General features: G+C 43.4%; 1 protein-coding gene across 2 annotated transcripts in view; it reads left to right on the top strand.

Moving 5' to 3' along the window:
• The window catches only part of MRPS6 (mitochondrial ribosomal protein S6), a 66,664-nt gene that overhangs the window by 35,717 nt on the left and 13,875 nt on the right, over positions 1 to 17,072 (top strand). For both annotated transcript variants that reach the window (XM_032354285.1, XM_032354279.1), the window contains exon 2: positions 14,933 to 15,072. In XM_032354285.1, the coding sequence (XP_032210176.1) occupies positions 14,975 to 15,072 (98 nt within the window). In that variant the 5' untranslated portion in view covers positions 14,933 to 14,974. The remainder of the gene's footprint in view (positions 1 to 14,932; positions 15,073 to 17,072) is intronic.

The raw sequence follows: 17,072 nt of genomic DNA on the forward strand, positions 1-17,072 counted from the left end.
TCAATTCTATAAATCCTTAGAATTAAAGTTTTTGCATGTCAATAAATATCTTTAGAAGTTTTGCTGAATATTTTTCTTTAGAGATTTGTAAGCATAAGACCATTTTTTCCCCCCCAGCTTCTAGTCTCAGTGCTCTGAAGTTTCATTAGTATATGCCTTGAAAGTTTTCCATTCATTGCCCTGGCCTGCAGTAGGCTGTCTCGGTCCGACTGTCCTGTGTCTCATTTCCAGGATGATGATTCTCCCTGTTCTCTCCTTTCTGGAACCCGTTTTGTTCAATTCTTGGACCACGTGTATGGGTCCACTTAATTTCTTACAGTCTTTTGTTATTGAATTTTCCTAATTGTCTTTGTCTTTTTGCTCTTTCTAAGGGTGTTCCTAAACTTTATCTTCCGACCCTGCTGTCATTTTCTCAGATGCTTAATTTTTCAGTGCTCCTTTGTTCCCTGAATCTTTCTCTTTTATCGTCTCTTGTTTTGTGGATGCTGCGACTTCTCTCTGAAGACGCTGTTTTCTCCTCCTGTGCTGTTTGTTTACTCCAGCTTTTCCCGTGCTGAGTTCTCATGGAAAAGGCTTTTCTCAAATGTATGCTCATCTTTGGTCATGGGCTTGTATCAAGCAGGACGGACTACCACTACCCACCATGTGGGCGGAGCTCGTCAGCTTTGTTGTTTGGCCTTGTGGCCTGCCATCTCTTGGATGCTCCTGAGGTAGTTTTTGAACGGATTAGATTCCCTAAAGAATATTTGAGGTTTTGCCTGAAGGATAAAAGACCTTGGGCCATTATTCTGGGAGCTAAGTGGGGAAAGAGCACCAGGGTCTCATCTCATTCAGCATGCATTTTTTTTCTCAATCTCTTCTTGGTGTGGAACCCCCACTTCCATCTGTGCGTGTGTCTTCTGGTCCACAGGTTTCTCTGTTTTGTCTACTCCAGACAGTAGTAGACTTCCAGACATGCTCCTAAGGATCCAGTTTTCTTATACTTTTGACAAACCTTATTTTAGTCTCTCTCTTCACCCCCAGTTTCAGAGGTGTGTCCATCGTTGCCCGTTCTCGGATCTTCCCAGGAATTCCCCAGTGTAAGTGTGGTTGGTTTCGTTTCCCACACTGCTGCTCTCTTCCATCCGCTTTGCTTTCTCTTAAGATTGAATTGCTGTTTCCCTCGTTCTTGCAGAACTACACCTTTAAAAAAAAACCCTTTATAGTTCTAGTAGGTTTTCAGGAGGGAGCATCATTAAATGCTTGTGTTGAATCTTCCAACATCCTGGGAAGTCGTGGTCCTCCTCACTTAGCATTTGAAAGTTGAAATTTCAGAGCCTCATAGCCCATTGCTGCCCTTTCCCAAAAGGACATGTTGACAACCAGATAAGAAGCATAGTTGGAATCTTAAAATTCTGCTTATCTCTGTAAGTGCAAAGCTAATGATTACATTTTGCAGGGGCCTGAGAGATTGCATATTTGATTCTTGTGTATAATGCATAAAGCCCACCTATCTAAACATTTTGTGTGTGTGTGTGAAATTGAGCATATATGAACAGGTGTAACAGCTTAGCGAACATAGCTAGTTACTGTTACTTGCAGTAGTTACATTTTGTAAAAAAGTTGCCTCTGACACTGAATTAGTCAATACTGAGTCCCTGCCCCTTGAGGAAATACATGATTAGGTTCCTGTGAGCCAGTGGCTGGTCACCACATTTTAATTAACTGATCGATACATAATGTCATTTTAAGTGTTTCTCATAAAGGCATCATTTTTTTTTTTTTAAAGATTTTATTTATTTATTTGACAGAGATCACAAGTAGGCAGAGAAGCAGGCAGAGAGAGAGGAGGACGCAGGCTCCCCGCGGAGCAGAGAGCCCGATGTGGGGCTCGATCCCAGGACCCTGGGACCATGACCCGAGCCGAAGGCAGAGGCTTTAACCCGCTGAGCCACCCAGGCGCCCCAAGCATCATGTTTAATATGTATTTTTGATTTGTAATCGTTGAGCTCAAAGCCTATAATAACATCCTAACTTATGCCCTGAATGAAGCTTATCTAATACATTTTTTCCATAAGGCACAACACATATCCTTCTTGCACTTAGGGACACTAAGTCAGCGTTTCACCTCACCAGGGACTTTTTTTTTTTTTTTTTTAATTTTATTTATTTATTTGACAGAGAGCACAAGTAGAGTGCAGTAGGCAGAGACAGAGGGAGAAACAGACTCCTCGCAGATCATGGAGCCCGATGCAGGGCTTGATCTCAAGACCCTGGGATCATGACCTGAGCTGAAGGCAGCCACCTAACCAACTGAGCCGCAATTCAGGGGCATTTTAAATAGCACCAATAAAAAGCACAAAATTGTGAAAAACATGGCACTACATAGGCCACAGAAAAGGCACCTGCTTTACCATGGGAGGTCTGAAACAAGGCAAAACCTCAGTTGTTGGACCTCAGCTGGGAATGTGTGCATTGGGTGGCAGATTTTCCACCAGTCTCCACACACGCATGTCCTCAAATGACTGTGAAAGTGGTGGGAGTGTTGATCTGGGGGTGACAAACAAACTTGAGCTAGTAGGTGAACTGGCATATCTGTGTTCCACAAATGATGGGGATCAGCTGTACGTGTGAAGCAAACACCTGTGTAACCACCACCCACAGACACTAGAACTTGATCTGTCCCCTCTCCCAGAATGTGCATTTTGCTTTCAGAAAGTTCTGAATTTAAAGAGGTTTCCTATCTCCAGTTTGCCTCTTTAATTTGATAATTCAAGTCCTGCCTCTGAAGTGTTATTTTTTCTTCACTTGGAATACTTGAAAATAAATATACAAGATACATATACCCTTAAGTCTTAAAATCGGGCTTCATCTTCTCCATTCTCTTGGGTGTACAGCACAGGACCTGGGCTTCAGACTCTTTACCTGTCGGTCTTTATTTTTTTCTGGACAGTTTCGAGGCCGTTGATATCCCTTTCTATATGTGGCCTCCACGTTTAATCCGGTACTCCAGGGTGCACACTGAGGTTATTAGGCTGTAGGGGTGGGAAGCAAACGCAACAAAATGAGGCTACCATTTCCTTGCCTTCACTCCTTCCAGTTGTAATAAGAAATGTCATTGTTACATCCTCTGGCAGACTCTGTATAATCCCTGTTGTGGCTACATAGTGAACAGAGACAGCATGACTTGCTGACTCAGTTTCCAGAAATTTTCAAAGCCTTTCGAAGTCTGAGTTTGGATGTATAATATTCACTGTACACTCTAGCAGTAGAATGTCCACTGATTCTTGATTACATCCAAGAATCTTGAGAAGTTTGGAGGCACCTTTATGAGCCGGTTGTGTCTTTGTTCGTTTCCATCTCTCACCTGGTTATTCCTCGTTCCTTGACTGTGCACCTGTTTTTAACCCACAGGATGTGCTTTAGCTTTATTAATGCATTTCTGTCTTTTGAAAACAAAATGGTGCTGTTTTCCTCTTTGCAGCTGAAGATCTTACTTCCCCCTGAATTTTACGCCTTAAAGGCTTACTTAACCTGTTCTTCCTTTTCAGTGAAACAAGTGCAGTTAGCGACTGTCACCCCTCATCTTTCCATTTATTCTTTGAGTTACATGTTCGTCACACCTTTATCGAACACGTTCTGCGTGCCAGGTTCTTTGCATCTCCAGCACCTAGTAAAGATGAGTAGGATGCAGCCTTGAAGAAGTTTAGTTAAGGAAGGGGACACCCTCCTACATAATTACACTTGCAAGATGTGTGTGGACTGAGAGGGATGACACATGGGCTCGCAGAGGAAACGCACACTTCTAGGAGGCGGCTGCATCTTGAAGGATGTTTCTGTTCCTTTGATTCCACTGTGCTTTTATACCCTGCTCCTCCCTGCAGGATCCCTCAAGGGCCTTCCTCTCACCACTTGAATTAAGCATCGCCGCAGAGGCCTGGTTGGTGGACACGCTGTTGGTCTGTTGTTCCGTAGGGTGTGCAAATCCGACGCCTGCCGAGCCCAATTTCTGAGTCGACCAGTACATATTTTAAAAAGCATTTCTTTTAACCCAGTCAGCGAACACATTTTTGCTAAAACTGTGCACTGATGTTTAGTGGATTCATGGGATATAAATATGATTTTTTTACAACCCTTTTCTCTCCGCGCACTAAGTCTTCTGCCGGTTCTTCCCTCCCCGGGTGCCCAGGCCATTGTGGTGCCGCCCTCCTCCTCCTTTCTCAAGAGGCCGCCGGGAGGCGAAGGCAGGGAACGGGACTGCACATGAAGGGGCGCAGTCAAGACAGGTAGCTCGGTGCCGTATACCTGGTTCCTGCTCTCACTATCAGTTACAGGAGCTTTGGCATTTCATTTACTGGCTGCCATAGTAACCAGGACTCCTGCCAGTCTTCCTGTTTCCCATCTTTTATTCATCTGTAGGTGCATCTGGAGGGGGGATGGGGAAGATAGAAGCGGAAATCTCCCAGTAAAAGGGTGTGGGTTTCGGAAGCTCTGAAGAACCGCGAGTATGGATATCTTCATTTTGGCAGGTGCCAGCTGTTGAAGTAGTATTAACCACAAGTAGTCGCCTGTTGGGCTTGTCATTTCTCCATTTCACGTTCAGGGAGAGCTCCATTATTACTGTGGAAGAAGCGGAGCTTTTATGTTGATTAGAGTCGTAGGAGATCATCGCCGGAAAACCTTTCTAAACTAGAGTTCAGCCAAATTACTCATTTTTGAGATAATGAGAAGCCAGCCAGCTTTGTACTAGAATGTGGTTCTTACCTTTGTCTGCGCCTGGAGGGCTAGTGCCCAGGATTCTTAAATTCCCAGGCCACTTGAATCGAAGTGTCTGCGGTGAGACATAGGCCTCTCATTTTTGAAGTTCTTTGGGTGATTGCCAGCGTGCGGCAGAGGAATGCCTTGGTGACGCTGCCCTTTTCCTTCATTTTACCCAAATCGTGAAAGGGGTAGTTGATTGTATGCAGTTAAGCCTCCAAATTTGGTCCGAAATAACATGTGATTGATACTTTTTGACTTCAGACCTAGGAAATAAGTGGATTATATTTAAGGAACAAAACTGCATTGTAGTTGAACTACACAGAATTGTGGTTAACCTAGGCCCATAAGAAACTGACAGCTCGTAAATTCATGTGAAATTAGATCTCAGGTAGTCATGACTTTCTTCTTGCCTTGCGAGCTAAATATATTTACATATAATTATAATATATATACTACTTAAATTTATTATATATTTAAATATATTTAAATTTATTCATCTCTAACTTTTTGATACCAAGGCTTATATCAGTGTCTCCCTGTGGGCTCACTGCAGGTGTCCCGTGGATGCCTGCTGCATTTTGCAGCTGAAGTTACTTCACTCGTCATCATGGTACCTTCAGATTGGCAGATTCAGCCGTGCCATGACGTATGACTCTCTGTTTTCTTATTTGTGCTTTGTTACTGGCACTCATTAATCTGTGCTGAACTCAAGAGTTTTGCTCCTCTGATTTTTTTTTCTTCCATTCTTCCCAGGGTTCTTTTTATTTTCATCACATTCCCCAAAGAATAATTTTTTTTTTTTTTTAATTTATTTGACAGAGTGAAATCACAACTAGGCAGAGAAGCAGGAGGAAGCAGGCTCCCTGTGGAGCAGAGAGCCCGATGCGGGGCTCGATCCCAGGACCCTGGGATCATGACCTGAGCCGAAGGCAGAGGCCCTAACCCACTGAGCCACCCAGGCGCCCCAAAGAATACATTTTTATGCCTGATTTCCCATGTCTCAAGAATCTCAGTCAGAGCTACATGGCTGTAGAATATGGTCAGGTTCCCCTGATGTTCCTCATCCCCTTCATTTCATTGGCAGCTGTGTTCTCAGGGCCAGACTCAGCCTTGTCCTGTCACATCTCCTTGGTTGACTCTGATTCTAGAACCAGTGATCTTGAGGCCCCTGACTTAGAGATTTCTGGTATTTCTTTGATTACCAAGAAATGAAGCAGCCAGTGTAACAGCTCGTGGTGCTGAAAGTATAGCTTGCAAGGCTCTTCCAGTAACCACTGAGCGACCCAATGATAACTCTCTGGTTTATTACATCATTAAGAATCTGTGGATGTGGAGTCAGCAAATGAGTTCCAGATGAGGCATAGGTTTATTTCTTTAACACAGTATTAGCAAATTTTGGCATCCATAGTAAGATAGCAAACAGTTGGCATAGATTTAGGGGAGGAAATCCATTTGTTTGTTTGTTTTTTAAATTCAATTAATTAGCATATAATGCATTATTAAGTTCACAGGTAGAGGTCAGTGATTCATCATTCTTATATGATACCCAATGTTCATATCCTCGCATGCCCTCCTCAATGTCCAGCACCCAGTTACCCCGTCCCACCGTCTCCCCTCTAGCAACCCTCAGTTTGTATCCTGTCATCAAGAGTCTCTTCCGGTTTGTTTCCCCTCTCTATTTTGGTCTTGTTTTATTTTTTCCCTCGGAAGAAATACTTTTAAAATCAAAACAAAACAAAATGAATTTTTCTCAACAGAAGTTTGTTTCTAAAACACCTTTTATTGCTCATTGTAAAAAAAAAAAAAAACCGGATAATAAAACAAAGTATAAAAAAAGAAAAAACAGAATAGTCCTCTTATCTTCACTGCTAGGGGAAAAGAGTTTAACATTTAGCTGTATATTCATCCAGACCTTTTCTCCATATATGTATACATAAGTACACATGGATTGGCCTTACATGCCGGTTTTTAGTTTTGTTAAAATATTTTTATGTTTTATGTAGGAATCAACATCCTTTTACTAAATGTTTGTATCATACTGATTGATTCAGTGAAAATAATTCAGTGAACCAGTCTTTTATTAATGGACAACTACCTTTCTGTTCATTGTCCTAATAACTTTATGGGGAGATTTTCATAGCTAAGTTCTTGTGCAGGGATATGGTAGTTTTCTGAGTAAATTCTTAGAAGTGGCTGTGGGATTGAAGGGATACACATTTGAAACTCATATATCCTGCCATTTGCCCTCCAGAAAGTTTACATTTTTACCAGTAGTGTAGGTGAAGGTTTGAGGAAACAACTGAATGTACTAAGGAAAAAACTTGCCTTGAAAAAAAAAGCGATGGCTTGTGTGAGTACCAACACAGTGCCCATGTTGATTCTGCCCCAAATATAAATGCGCCCTGCATCTTCCCATTCCTCTGTCCCACTGTTCGTCCAGACCTGCTTTGAGAGAGCTCTGACTGACCCTCCTTCTGCTTCTAGAAGAGGCGTTCTGTTGTTGGGTTCAGGCTGCTGTCCTCTCCAGCCCACCAGTCACAAGTAGCTGCTCCCTTGGAGTTCTTGGAACTTTGATGGGTTTTGCTTCGGTGTTGTCTGTGTTTAACTTCCTTTTTAATTAGTTTGCCTACATGTGTCTGTCTTCATGTCTGCATCGCAGACTTTTAAAGGGCTGGGATTTTTGCCTTTCACATCCCTGTGTCTGCCCTTTTGGAGGTGGATTTCACTGTGGGCAACCCAGAAGTACTTTGCTGGAAGAGGCCTTTGAGAGGATGGTTTCCAGATTTAAAAAAAATTAGGTAGAGCCTTAAGAAATGGTCAGTGTCCATAACTATAATTGATCCCCCCAACTGGCAGTTTCATCAGGTTCAGCCTGTGTTTCTGACACCCACAGAATGTGGTATGCACATTCGGTTTTTTCTCCTTCCTTTTCCAGACATAAGGAGTATGCTTCCTCTTTACAACTGATTTGTGTTGTTAAGATTATTTTAAAAATTGTTCCTTGGTGAAGATTGCTAGGTGGCCTCACAAAGATGATCATGCAAATTAAATACCATATTCATAGGTGCTTTTCACTTGCTCTACATTTTAGCCACTTTTAGGGCTCTGTAACCTTATTAAATGGTCGTGTGATATGTCTGAACTGTGAATGTAGTTTCTAATTTAAAATTATTTTTAGAATTTGAGGTACTTTATGCAGAGGACATGACAGTTGCTTATAAAAAGAAGTTTTTCAGTGCATTTTACTTTTGTTACTTTCACTATATGGTTGTTGGTCCTCGTCTCTTTTCCCATCCTTCCCCATTTTTGAAAGCCTGTTAAGTCTTTGTTCAGCAGTTAGTCCGTGTTTGTTACAAATTGTCTTGTAAATACGATTCACGGGCAGAGTAGTAGAGCGGTGCAGTTCTACTTTCTAGAAGCATTGTCTATCTTTGACCCTGGAAAAAGCCTATAAAATGTACTATTCTGGTCACTTAACCCCTAAGTTATGCAGTGTATAACAGTACATAGTGTGTAGTCATGTTTGAACATGCATTTATGTAGCTTTACTTTTTTTTTTTTTTTAGTGTTCTAGATTTGTCCTTACTGAATCTTACACTGATTTTTAGAATAGCTTCTGTGCTTAGTAATTTTTAATCCTTAATTACCTGGAGTGTTACAACTGTTGATTGAAATTGTGGGGTAAAAACGGGGTTCTCTGAACATAAAAATATTCTGAAAAACAGTTCCCCTGGAACCATTTTCAGGGTTGGCCTTTGCAGATGTTGTGAGGCCGGGCTGACACTTAACACATTTTAAGATAGATGGTTCGTCCAGGTCTGTTAGTGACAGAACTTCCCTTAAAAGCCTGTTCTGCTGTTGAAAGGTGCTCACAAATTTTCTTTTTCAATCACTGTCAGCATCTCAATACAGAATTTCAAGGAAATTTCTTTTGAAGAGATAAATCCCAGAATTAAGATGTAGCAGAGAACGAGAGAGGCTTTCACATATACATTTTCCCAGGTTTTGACAGTTTTCTGACCTGCTCCGCGTTCCGTAAATCCTCCTGCTCCTGGCAGCTGCACACCGTGTTGTACGTGAGGACGGCGATGGTTCGGTGGGCACTGCCTGCGGGTCGGTGTGCGTTCTGCACACTGTGAGGGTGTGCTGGTCTCTGAGGGTGTTGTGGTGAAAGCCGAGTGCATCCGAGGGCCAGGGAGCCTAATTTACAAGAGGATTTTGTTGACAGGCCTCTCTTCTTTAATCTTCATTTAATGAGAGAAAACACTGGTTGTGGACCGGTGGTATTCCTAGTACTCCCTTAACTTCTTTGCTTAAGTAACGTTACTGAAGGGGGATTTTATTTTGCTGCAAGTAGAGATGTCCTTCTTTTTGTTTTTCCTGTTTGCTCTCGTCTTTATCATAGAAACTTTGTCCATTAGACTCTCTAGAGGTTTTCAAAATATAGCCTGAGCTGCCTGGCCTTCCAGGGACGCCCACAGGACACCCTTACAAAAGCAGTAGCGGGTAAAAGAGCTCGTACCCTGAGGCGAGTCCAGGCACAGCACCAGGCCTTACTAGTCGTCAGCGTGTTCCTCACTTCTGCGCTTGTAGCTTTTTAAAAACCCATTTTCACTTCGGAATGTCCTGCAGAATCAGGGCTGGTGCCAGAATAGTGCTGGAATTTAATCTTGGCAGGGGCTTTAGAAGTGAGCCAGTCCAGCTTCCCACCCAATGCAGAGACTGACTCGGTGGTCCTCCTGTATCCAGTGATGGGGGGAGGCTCGCTGCTTCACACGGCAGCCCATCTCGCTCACGCAATTTTCAGAAATGTGTGGTTTACACACTGTTTCTCTATAATGTTTACCCTGTGGTTCCTGTCTAAACCTTAGGGTCTGATCAGTATATGACATACCTATTTATTTTCAGAGTAGCCATGCAAATATATGAAGTTTTGGATTTTCTCTGAGTTGTATTTGCAGCCTGACTATCAGTAGTTTTAGTAATTCATAATAATAAGACCAAAACTGGTCATTTTGTCCAATGTGAATTTTTTTTTAAAGATTTTATTTATTTATTTGACAGAGAGAGAGAGATCACAAGCAGACAGAGAGGCAGGCAGAGAGAGAGGGGAAAGCATGTTCCCTGCTGAGCTGAGAGCCCAATGCGGGGCTTGATCCCAGGACCCTGGGATCATGACCTGAGCCGAAGGCAGAGGCTTTAACCCACTGAGCCACCCAGGTGCCCCTCCAGTGTGAATTTTTTAAAGTATTGTTTATTGTAAATTTTTTGGACAGTACTTTATCTTAACAGCAGATAATTAGAACTAAGTTTAATATTTATATTTGTATATATACCAGGCCTTGTTATCTAAAATACATGAATATTTAGTTTCACTCCTATTAGATGAATTCTGGATTCTTTTAAAGTACAGTATTAGTATTAACAGCATTTTGGCACTATATGAAATAAATAGAAAAAAACTAGTATTGCCATTTTGCTTGCTTGAATATTGCAGTTACTAAGTGACAATGAGCTACCTTGTATATATGAAAAGCAGCTTCAAATTGTAGTAGAGATTGGAGGAAACTTAGTTAGGGTTCCTTAAGGAAAAAAGAGTAAGCAAGCAGAGGATGGAATTGATACATTCATTTGCTTATTTAACCACCATTTTCTAGTGCCTGCCTCCTGACAACGTGAAGTGCTTTAGACTTTGAGAGTACAGAGGAGTCCATGATGGGCAAAAGTCCTTGCTCTCTTGGAGCTTCTTTCTAGCAATGAAAGGGTATTTACAGGTTGCCACAAGTGCTGTGTAGGAAGAAACAGGCATGACAGACTCCCTGGGGGAGGCAGGGCAGTTGGGGTGAGGAAGATATCAGGATGAGGGGCACAGAAGAAAAGAGAGGGAGACGACTTTCAAACTTTGTATGCCCCTGGGATGTTTTGAGAATTACAGTATAAATGTTGTTTGTGTGAAGTTTGTAGAGGCAGAAAATTTGTTGGGAACTGCTGATTTTCACAGGAGAAAACTGAGGCACAGGTTTAAAAATGGATAAATTTTAACAAGTCATGCAAGGTTGTAACTCATTTGTGAATGAGCCGGGACTGGAATCCAGTTTTCCTAGTTCCCATTCACATTCATTCATTGTTTCTTTTCCATAGTTTTTTTCAAGTGAACGTTTTTAGCCCCTCAGTCTGTGCCTTGCCAAAATTGTGTTTCATTGCCATATGGTGGATTGGAGGAAAGTCTTAAGGAGCTGCTTTCAGATGGGTTGGGAGAAGCCTATGAGAAGCACATACAACCTTTCTTAGAATAGTTGGAATGAAATGGTTCAGAGACCTTGTGAATGAGAATTATGGCAGCAAGATCATTTCCTTTCCTGTAGACCATATGTTCTTACAAATCGAACATTGTGCTGGGTTGGATTGAGGAGAACTTTTGGTTTGGTTTGGTTTGGTTTTGAAGCCTAAGAATTTTATTTTAATAGAGCTGTAGGTTTCACTGGCTGAGGAAAGGTGCAGTTGGCATCTTGGGTTGGTGAGGAGGTGAGCTTGGTGGTTGGAGTGGTGAATCTGCAGTCACTTCTGTGAGACCCGCGATGACCGGAACTTCCAGGCTGGTGGTGTTCCCTTAGATTGGTGCCATGTGTGTCCACCTGAGGACCCATCCCAGGGGGCATTCTCTGTCTGCATACCTCAGTGGCCCAGGCTCATGGTTTTTATTTGTGATGCATTTTAGGGTTAGTGGATTGAGGCATTGCCTGTATCCCCCAGTCCACTGCAATGGAGAGCAGAGGTTGGACAGTTAGTAAATAACTTAGTCTTTGCAGGACATACAGTTTCTGATGTAATTTCAGATCTACCTGTGGCACGAAAGCAGCCATGGGCACTATGCCCATGCATGGGCTGGCTGAGTTCCAATAAAACTTTATTTGCACAAACAGGTAATGAGGCAGATGGCTCCAGAGCCCTTGTATGCTAGACCCCTGCTGTAGAATGATGAGGTAAGGTAGGAGGGACGAATTGAACTCCTCTAATAAAAAAGAAATTTGTTGTTGTTGTTGTTGTTAAAGATTTTATTTATCAGAGAGAAAGAGAGGGAGAGAGTGTGCATGTACAGGCGCACAAGCAAGGTGGGGGCAGAGGGAGAGAGGGAGAAGCATGACCCCAGTCGAAGGCAGACACTTAGACGACTGAGCCACTCCGATGCCTCAACGAGAAATATTTTTGTTCCTCCATCTTTCTTTTAAAACTTTTGGGTTCTGTGAAATTACCATGAAACAAATGTGACTGTTGCAGTAGTCTGCAATTTGACCTTGACATACTAAAGTCAAACAAAATGTATTTTGATATTTCCCTAGAGTTATATTCTTGTTAGGTAGCTTTACCCTGTTTGAGGACAGAAGAAAATTTCTTATTTCAGAAGTTCTTCAGAGGGGTTGCTCCATGTTTCATACTCTAAGCACTTCAGTTGAGATTTAAACAAGACGAGTTATTGAGATACATTCTTTTTTTAGTCAAGCAAAGCTGAAATTAAAATTTACGATTTGGGTAGATAATCAGAAGACTGTAAGCCATCAAAGTTTGGGTTTTTGTTGTTGTTGTTGTTGTTGTTGTTGTTTTAAAAAACTTAACCCACATCTTTATTTGGGAAGACTATTTGTCTGCCTAATCATAAGTTAATAGGTGCAACACTAGGTCAAGAAGTGGCATTGTTAATGAAATGAAATATTACCCTGCTGTTACTAACGGGGCTTCTGCAGAAATGTGGAAATGCCTAACTAATGAAATGTGAGAATTTAGTCTCCCTGTTGATTAGAACTGTATAAAAACATGTTTGTGTACAATTGTGAGGAGAAATTGCCATAGACTTTCTACCTATTTAGTGTTAATGTGAAGTGATTTGGGTCCCTGTTTTTATTGTTGGTAGGAGATTTGTTTTATCATAAAGCTGGTTAAATACATAAATATAATTTTTAGTAGGAATCTAAAAAAATTCCTGGTGGGCTGCAATATGAGATGAAAGTAAAAATTTAATCTCAACCTTAAACTAGTACTTTGTGCATTCACAGCATTTTAACAGAATTTGTCGAATGAAAATGTACAGGAATGGTGGATTTTCTTTGGTTGCCGGAGTGCACACTTGAAGTGATTCTCCGTTATTCTTTTCACTTGATCTGAAATGAGCCCCTGGAAGGTAGTCTTAAGTTCACTCCTGTACTTTGTGATCTCTCTACCTGGATCCCTTCAATTATGTCTTTGAGGAGAAGCATCCCTTTTCCTTGACGAGGCGCCCCTCTGGCATCCTCTGCCCGTCCCCCAATTTCTTTCGCGGGTGTTCCTTCCCTTGCACCAGGCTCTTCCGCTTACCAGCTGCCGTGTCCTCTCAGAGTCATGGCATCTCTCTGAGACCCCAACTTCCACATTGGTCAACTGTCTTTGCTCTTTTTTTTTTTTTTTTTTCCTTTATTGCGGTGAAGATTCAGTATGTCACAGCAACACACAAGCCCAGAGCGGGGCTCACAGCAGGTGCGCAGTAAATCAGCGTTGCCGTTGTTCTTACTGAACACCTCGTCCGTTCTGTCCCCCTGACTGCTTCATTCCCCTGTAACTGCGAACTTGCTCCCGTTCTCTGCCCCCTCGGACATGCTGCTCACACTCAGCCTCCTGTGCTTTCTCTTGCCCTTCATCGCTGTCACACGGCACCACAGAAACTTGCCGTCTGGCTCTTGGCCCCATTCCGTGTGACGGCGCAGCCACTGCACCGTGGCCTTTGCTTCCTTGTCATCCTCTACCCGGTCATTCTGGAGCCTGTCACAAGGCGGGCCTGATTTTCCCGGACTGTTGGACTACCTTTTCTGTTTGCTTCTCTGACTTCGGGTTCCCTTGGCAGGCCGCATGGTTGTGTTCCCCAAGGGTCTGCTGCTCCCTTCTCGCCCTGCGCCCTCCCTCCACGATGTCCCCTTCTCCTGGGGCTCCAGAAGCCGTCCCATGCAGATGATCTGAAATGGGTAATTCTAACCCGCCCTGGTGTTTCAAGCTTAAGGTTTACATCTTGAGAGGTCAGCTTGGAGGAGCTGTGGGCAACTCAGACTCAGCACATCAATCCATCTTTGTATTGTGCCCAGCGAGCGTCCGCAGGTTTCCCTCTGGCTGTTAGTAACAATACCATCTCCCCAGCCTCCGTATTTTGGGGCTCCTCCTCTGCCACGTCTCTGTCTCGCTCCCCCATTGCCATAGCTGCGTCTTCTCAGCTGCATCCTGTAAAGTGTCTTTGCTTTCAGAGTTCTTCTGTATATACGTACGTAGAGAGAGAGATCTGGAAAGAAGTTCACCCGAGTGTTACAAGTCTTTGATCTCTGGGTGGTGGGGGTTTTATACTGTTTGGATTTTGTTGTTTTTAACGGGCATCAGGATTTCCGTGCTCGCGCACTGGCTTCTCCCTCTCAGCCCTCCTGCGTCCATATCATCAGCCGGCGGGACTCATCCTAGTTACACTCACACTTTCTTGCCTTTGCTCCTGTACTCAGAGCCTGTTCCGTTGGTTCTTTGCATCTCCCAGTGTCACTTTTCAGGGTTTCTCCCGAATAAGCTTTGCTTTAGTGCATTCATTTTCCCAACCGAATGTGCCGCCTTTCACAAGCTCTCTTTGCGGTGGCTTTTTGTGTTAATTCCTTTATTAGATTGTAAGCTCCAAGAGAGCAGAGAGTGGGTCTTACTCATCCTTTTCCATGTTTGGTTATAATCTCCCTGTTTTTCTTTGGGGACAACCCCTTTTCCCACTGGCTCTGGTTCTGGTGGGATGGCCGGTCAAAGCGTCCTGCCAAGAGGATGGGATGTTCTTCCCCTGGAATTTGGATTTTGAGTCATGGGATACAAGGACTGACAATGATTGGCGTGGATTCATCCTGGCCAAGGTGCTCTGAAGAAGCCATTTCTTAGTTCCTGCTTCCCAGATCCCTGCAGCTGCCCTGGTTCCAGAACTCTCCGAGGCCTGGTTCTTCAGATTTTCCTTCGTATCTGTGAGCTATCTCGTATCCTTACACTAAATGTCTCTCTCTTTAAATTTTAAGATAGCTAGACAGTTTCTGTTGCTTTTTTCCCTGCCAATAGAGCTGTTATGATTGGAACTGACCAGACTTAATCATTCTAGTTCATATATTGATTCTGATACGTTTTTTTCTTCTCTTTAAAAATGAAAACAAAAAAACAGCCAGAGACTGCTGCTGCTTTGAAACGTACGCTAGAAGCCCTGATGGACAGAGGGGCGATAGTGAGAAACTTGGAAAATCTGGGTGACCGAGCGCTGCCTTATAAGATTTCCGCCCACAGCCAGCAGCACAGTAGAGGAGGGTAAGTGTCTTCATGAATCTCAACAAATGGCTTTGGTCGGCTGTTAACAATGCTGTTTCGTTCATGTTGGAAATGATGATAATTTCTCAGGAGATCTCTGCTGCACCAGGTGGCCTGTGGGTTCGTACTCTAGAGGTGTTGTGATTTAAATGGGTGCCAGTATAGCTGGTCCATAATAAACCATAACCAGAGTACAGAAACAGGTCATGCGAGGAGCAACAGGTGTATAAGCTTTTGATGGCGGGAAACTTTTCTTGTCAACCTATGCACTGTTTCCTCCCGACATTTCTTCAGCTTTGCCTTTACAGTGCCTCAGTGACAATGTGCTGTCCACACACTCGGGGCATCCTTTGTCAATAATGCGGGTTGCAGGTGACAAGCACGAGGTACTGGGAGTAATGCGTTTAATCAGCACCTGACCCGCAGTAGAGAAATGGTTTTATGTATGCCGAACAATAATCACAATTCTCTGTTTCGAAATTTTTTTCTCCCAAAAGTGTATAGCACCTTCCTCAAACATGTCGAAGATTTGACTCTGTAGTAGTAATGGTCCTGGTAGAAATTCTTTGATATCAGTTTGCTTGTTGAGTTGATCTGAAGCTTCTCTGACTCCTCATGATGTTATTTTTACACACATAATTTCTGGTTTGGAGGAGAAACCTTCTGATACTGTTGAGTTTCCCAGAAGCACTGATAGAGAAGATGGAAATCAGTGCTTAGCGGTGGGAAAGTCCAGGAGCTGAAGACTCCGTTCTCGCACTGGTGCTTGCCAGCTGTGTGGCCTTCACCAAGTCTTCAGCTTCTCTGATTCCTGTTCCCTTGGATACTGAACTCAGGTGGTCATTCTCCCATCCTCATCGTGGGGATCCAATGAGATCATTGCTCCATGTGCTGTAGGGCTGGTGCCGCTGTTGTCCCCGCAGAGCTGGGGGTCTGTGCCGGTGCGGCCACGGGAGAGGCCTGCGTGCGGTCCCGCCTCACGCTGCGGTTAAGCCTCTGCCAGCGTGCGGCACATACCGCAGACCTCTTCCGATTGCTTCACCTTGCTCTGTGCTAGCGTTCAGCTGCTTGAGAACACCTCTGAAGAGAGCGCCTGCGCCGTTGCTAGGCAACTTGAAATGCACAGTGGCCGTTCCTCTTCCACGACTGGTAGAAAGAGGATGGAGATGGCGTGTGTAACGTGTTTTTTTTTAACTTAACCACAAAAGGGTTTCATTTTAACAGCAAAGCCATGAATCCTTTTGCCTTTTTGTTCAGAGAGGAGCATGTAAAATTTAGCTAAGGATTATTAGCCAGGTTCTTGGTTAGAAAGCACGGAACAGGAGGAGAAGCCCCTTCCCTCATTCATGTGCTTTCAGGGATGTGCACTAGGAGTGCTTTCTTCTGCCCCCTTTCCAAGGAGAATTTGTTGAGGGTTGGTGTGACCAGCATTCCAGAATTTGCACTTCTTGCAAGTGCACTAAACACTTTAGTGCTTAGTGCTGCTGCTGCTGTCTGAGGACCACACTTTGAGAACTGCTGTGTTGACTCATTAGTTGTCAGGCCTCTTTGTGCAGTGCTGGGTTGGGTGGTGCTGTTTTTCTTTAGTGGATGGAATAAATTCAGATCCTGGAAGAACCCCCCCAGAACTAAGCCCGAACTGCTGAAACACTTAGCCCCACGTTCTGGATTCCTGACAAGGGGCATGTGCCCCACCAAGGACTCTTGCTGTCACTTTGTTCATTCACATTTAACGATTTTATCTCTGGCCCTTTTACTCTCAGACTCCTCAGCAAAGGAGGAGTAACATTCATAAAGGGTAATATATATGTGTATTGTATATAGACACGGGACCTCCCTCCTAGTTGGGGAGGTTCATGATGTAAGCTTGGGTTTCTGGTATTAATCAATGTCTGGTATGTATTTGTTTAAGGTAGCATTTTCCAAAGTGTGGTCTCTGAAATACTAGTTAGACAGATACACTCTACCAAAAAATGGGGTGTGTGTGTGTGTGTGAGAGA

Source organism: Mustela erminea, chromosome 1, assembly GCF_009829155.1.
Source record: "Mustela erminea isolate mMusErm1 chromosome 1, mMusErm1.Pri, whole genome shotgun sequence".
Classification (NCBI taxonomy): domain Eukaryota; kingdom Metazoa; phylum Chordata; class Mammalia; order Carnivora; family Mustelidae; genus Mustela; species Mustela erminea.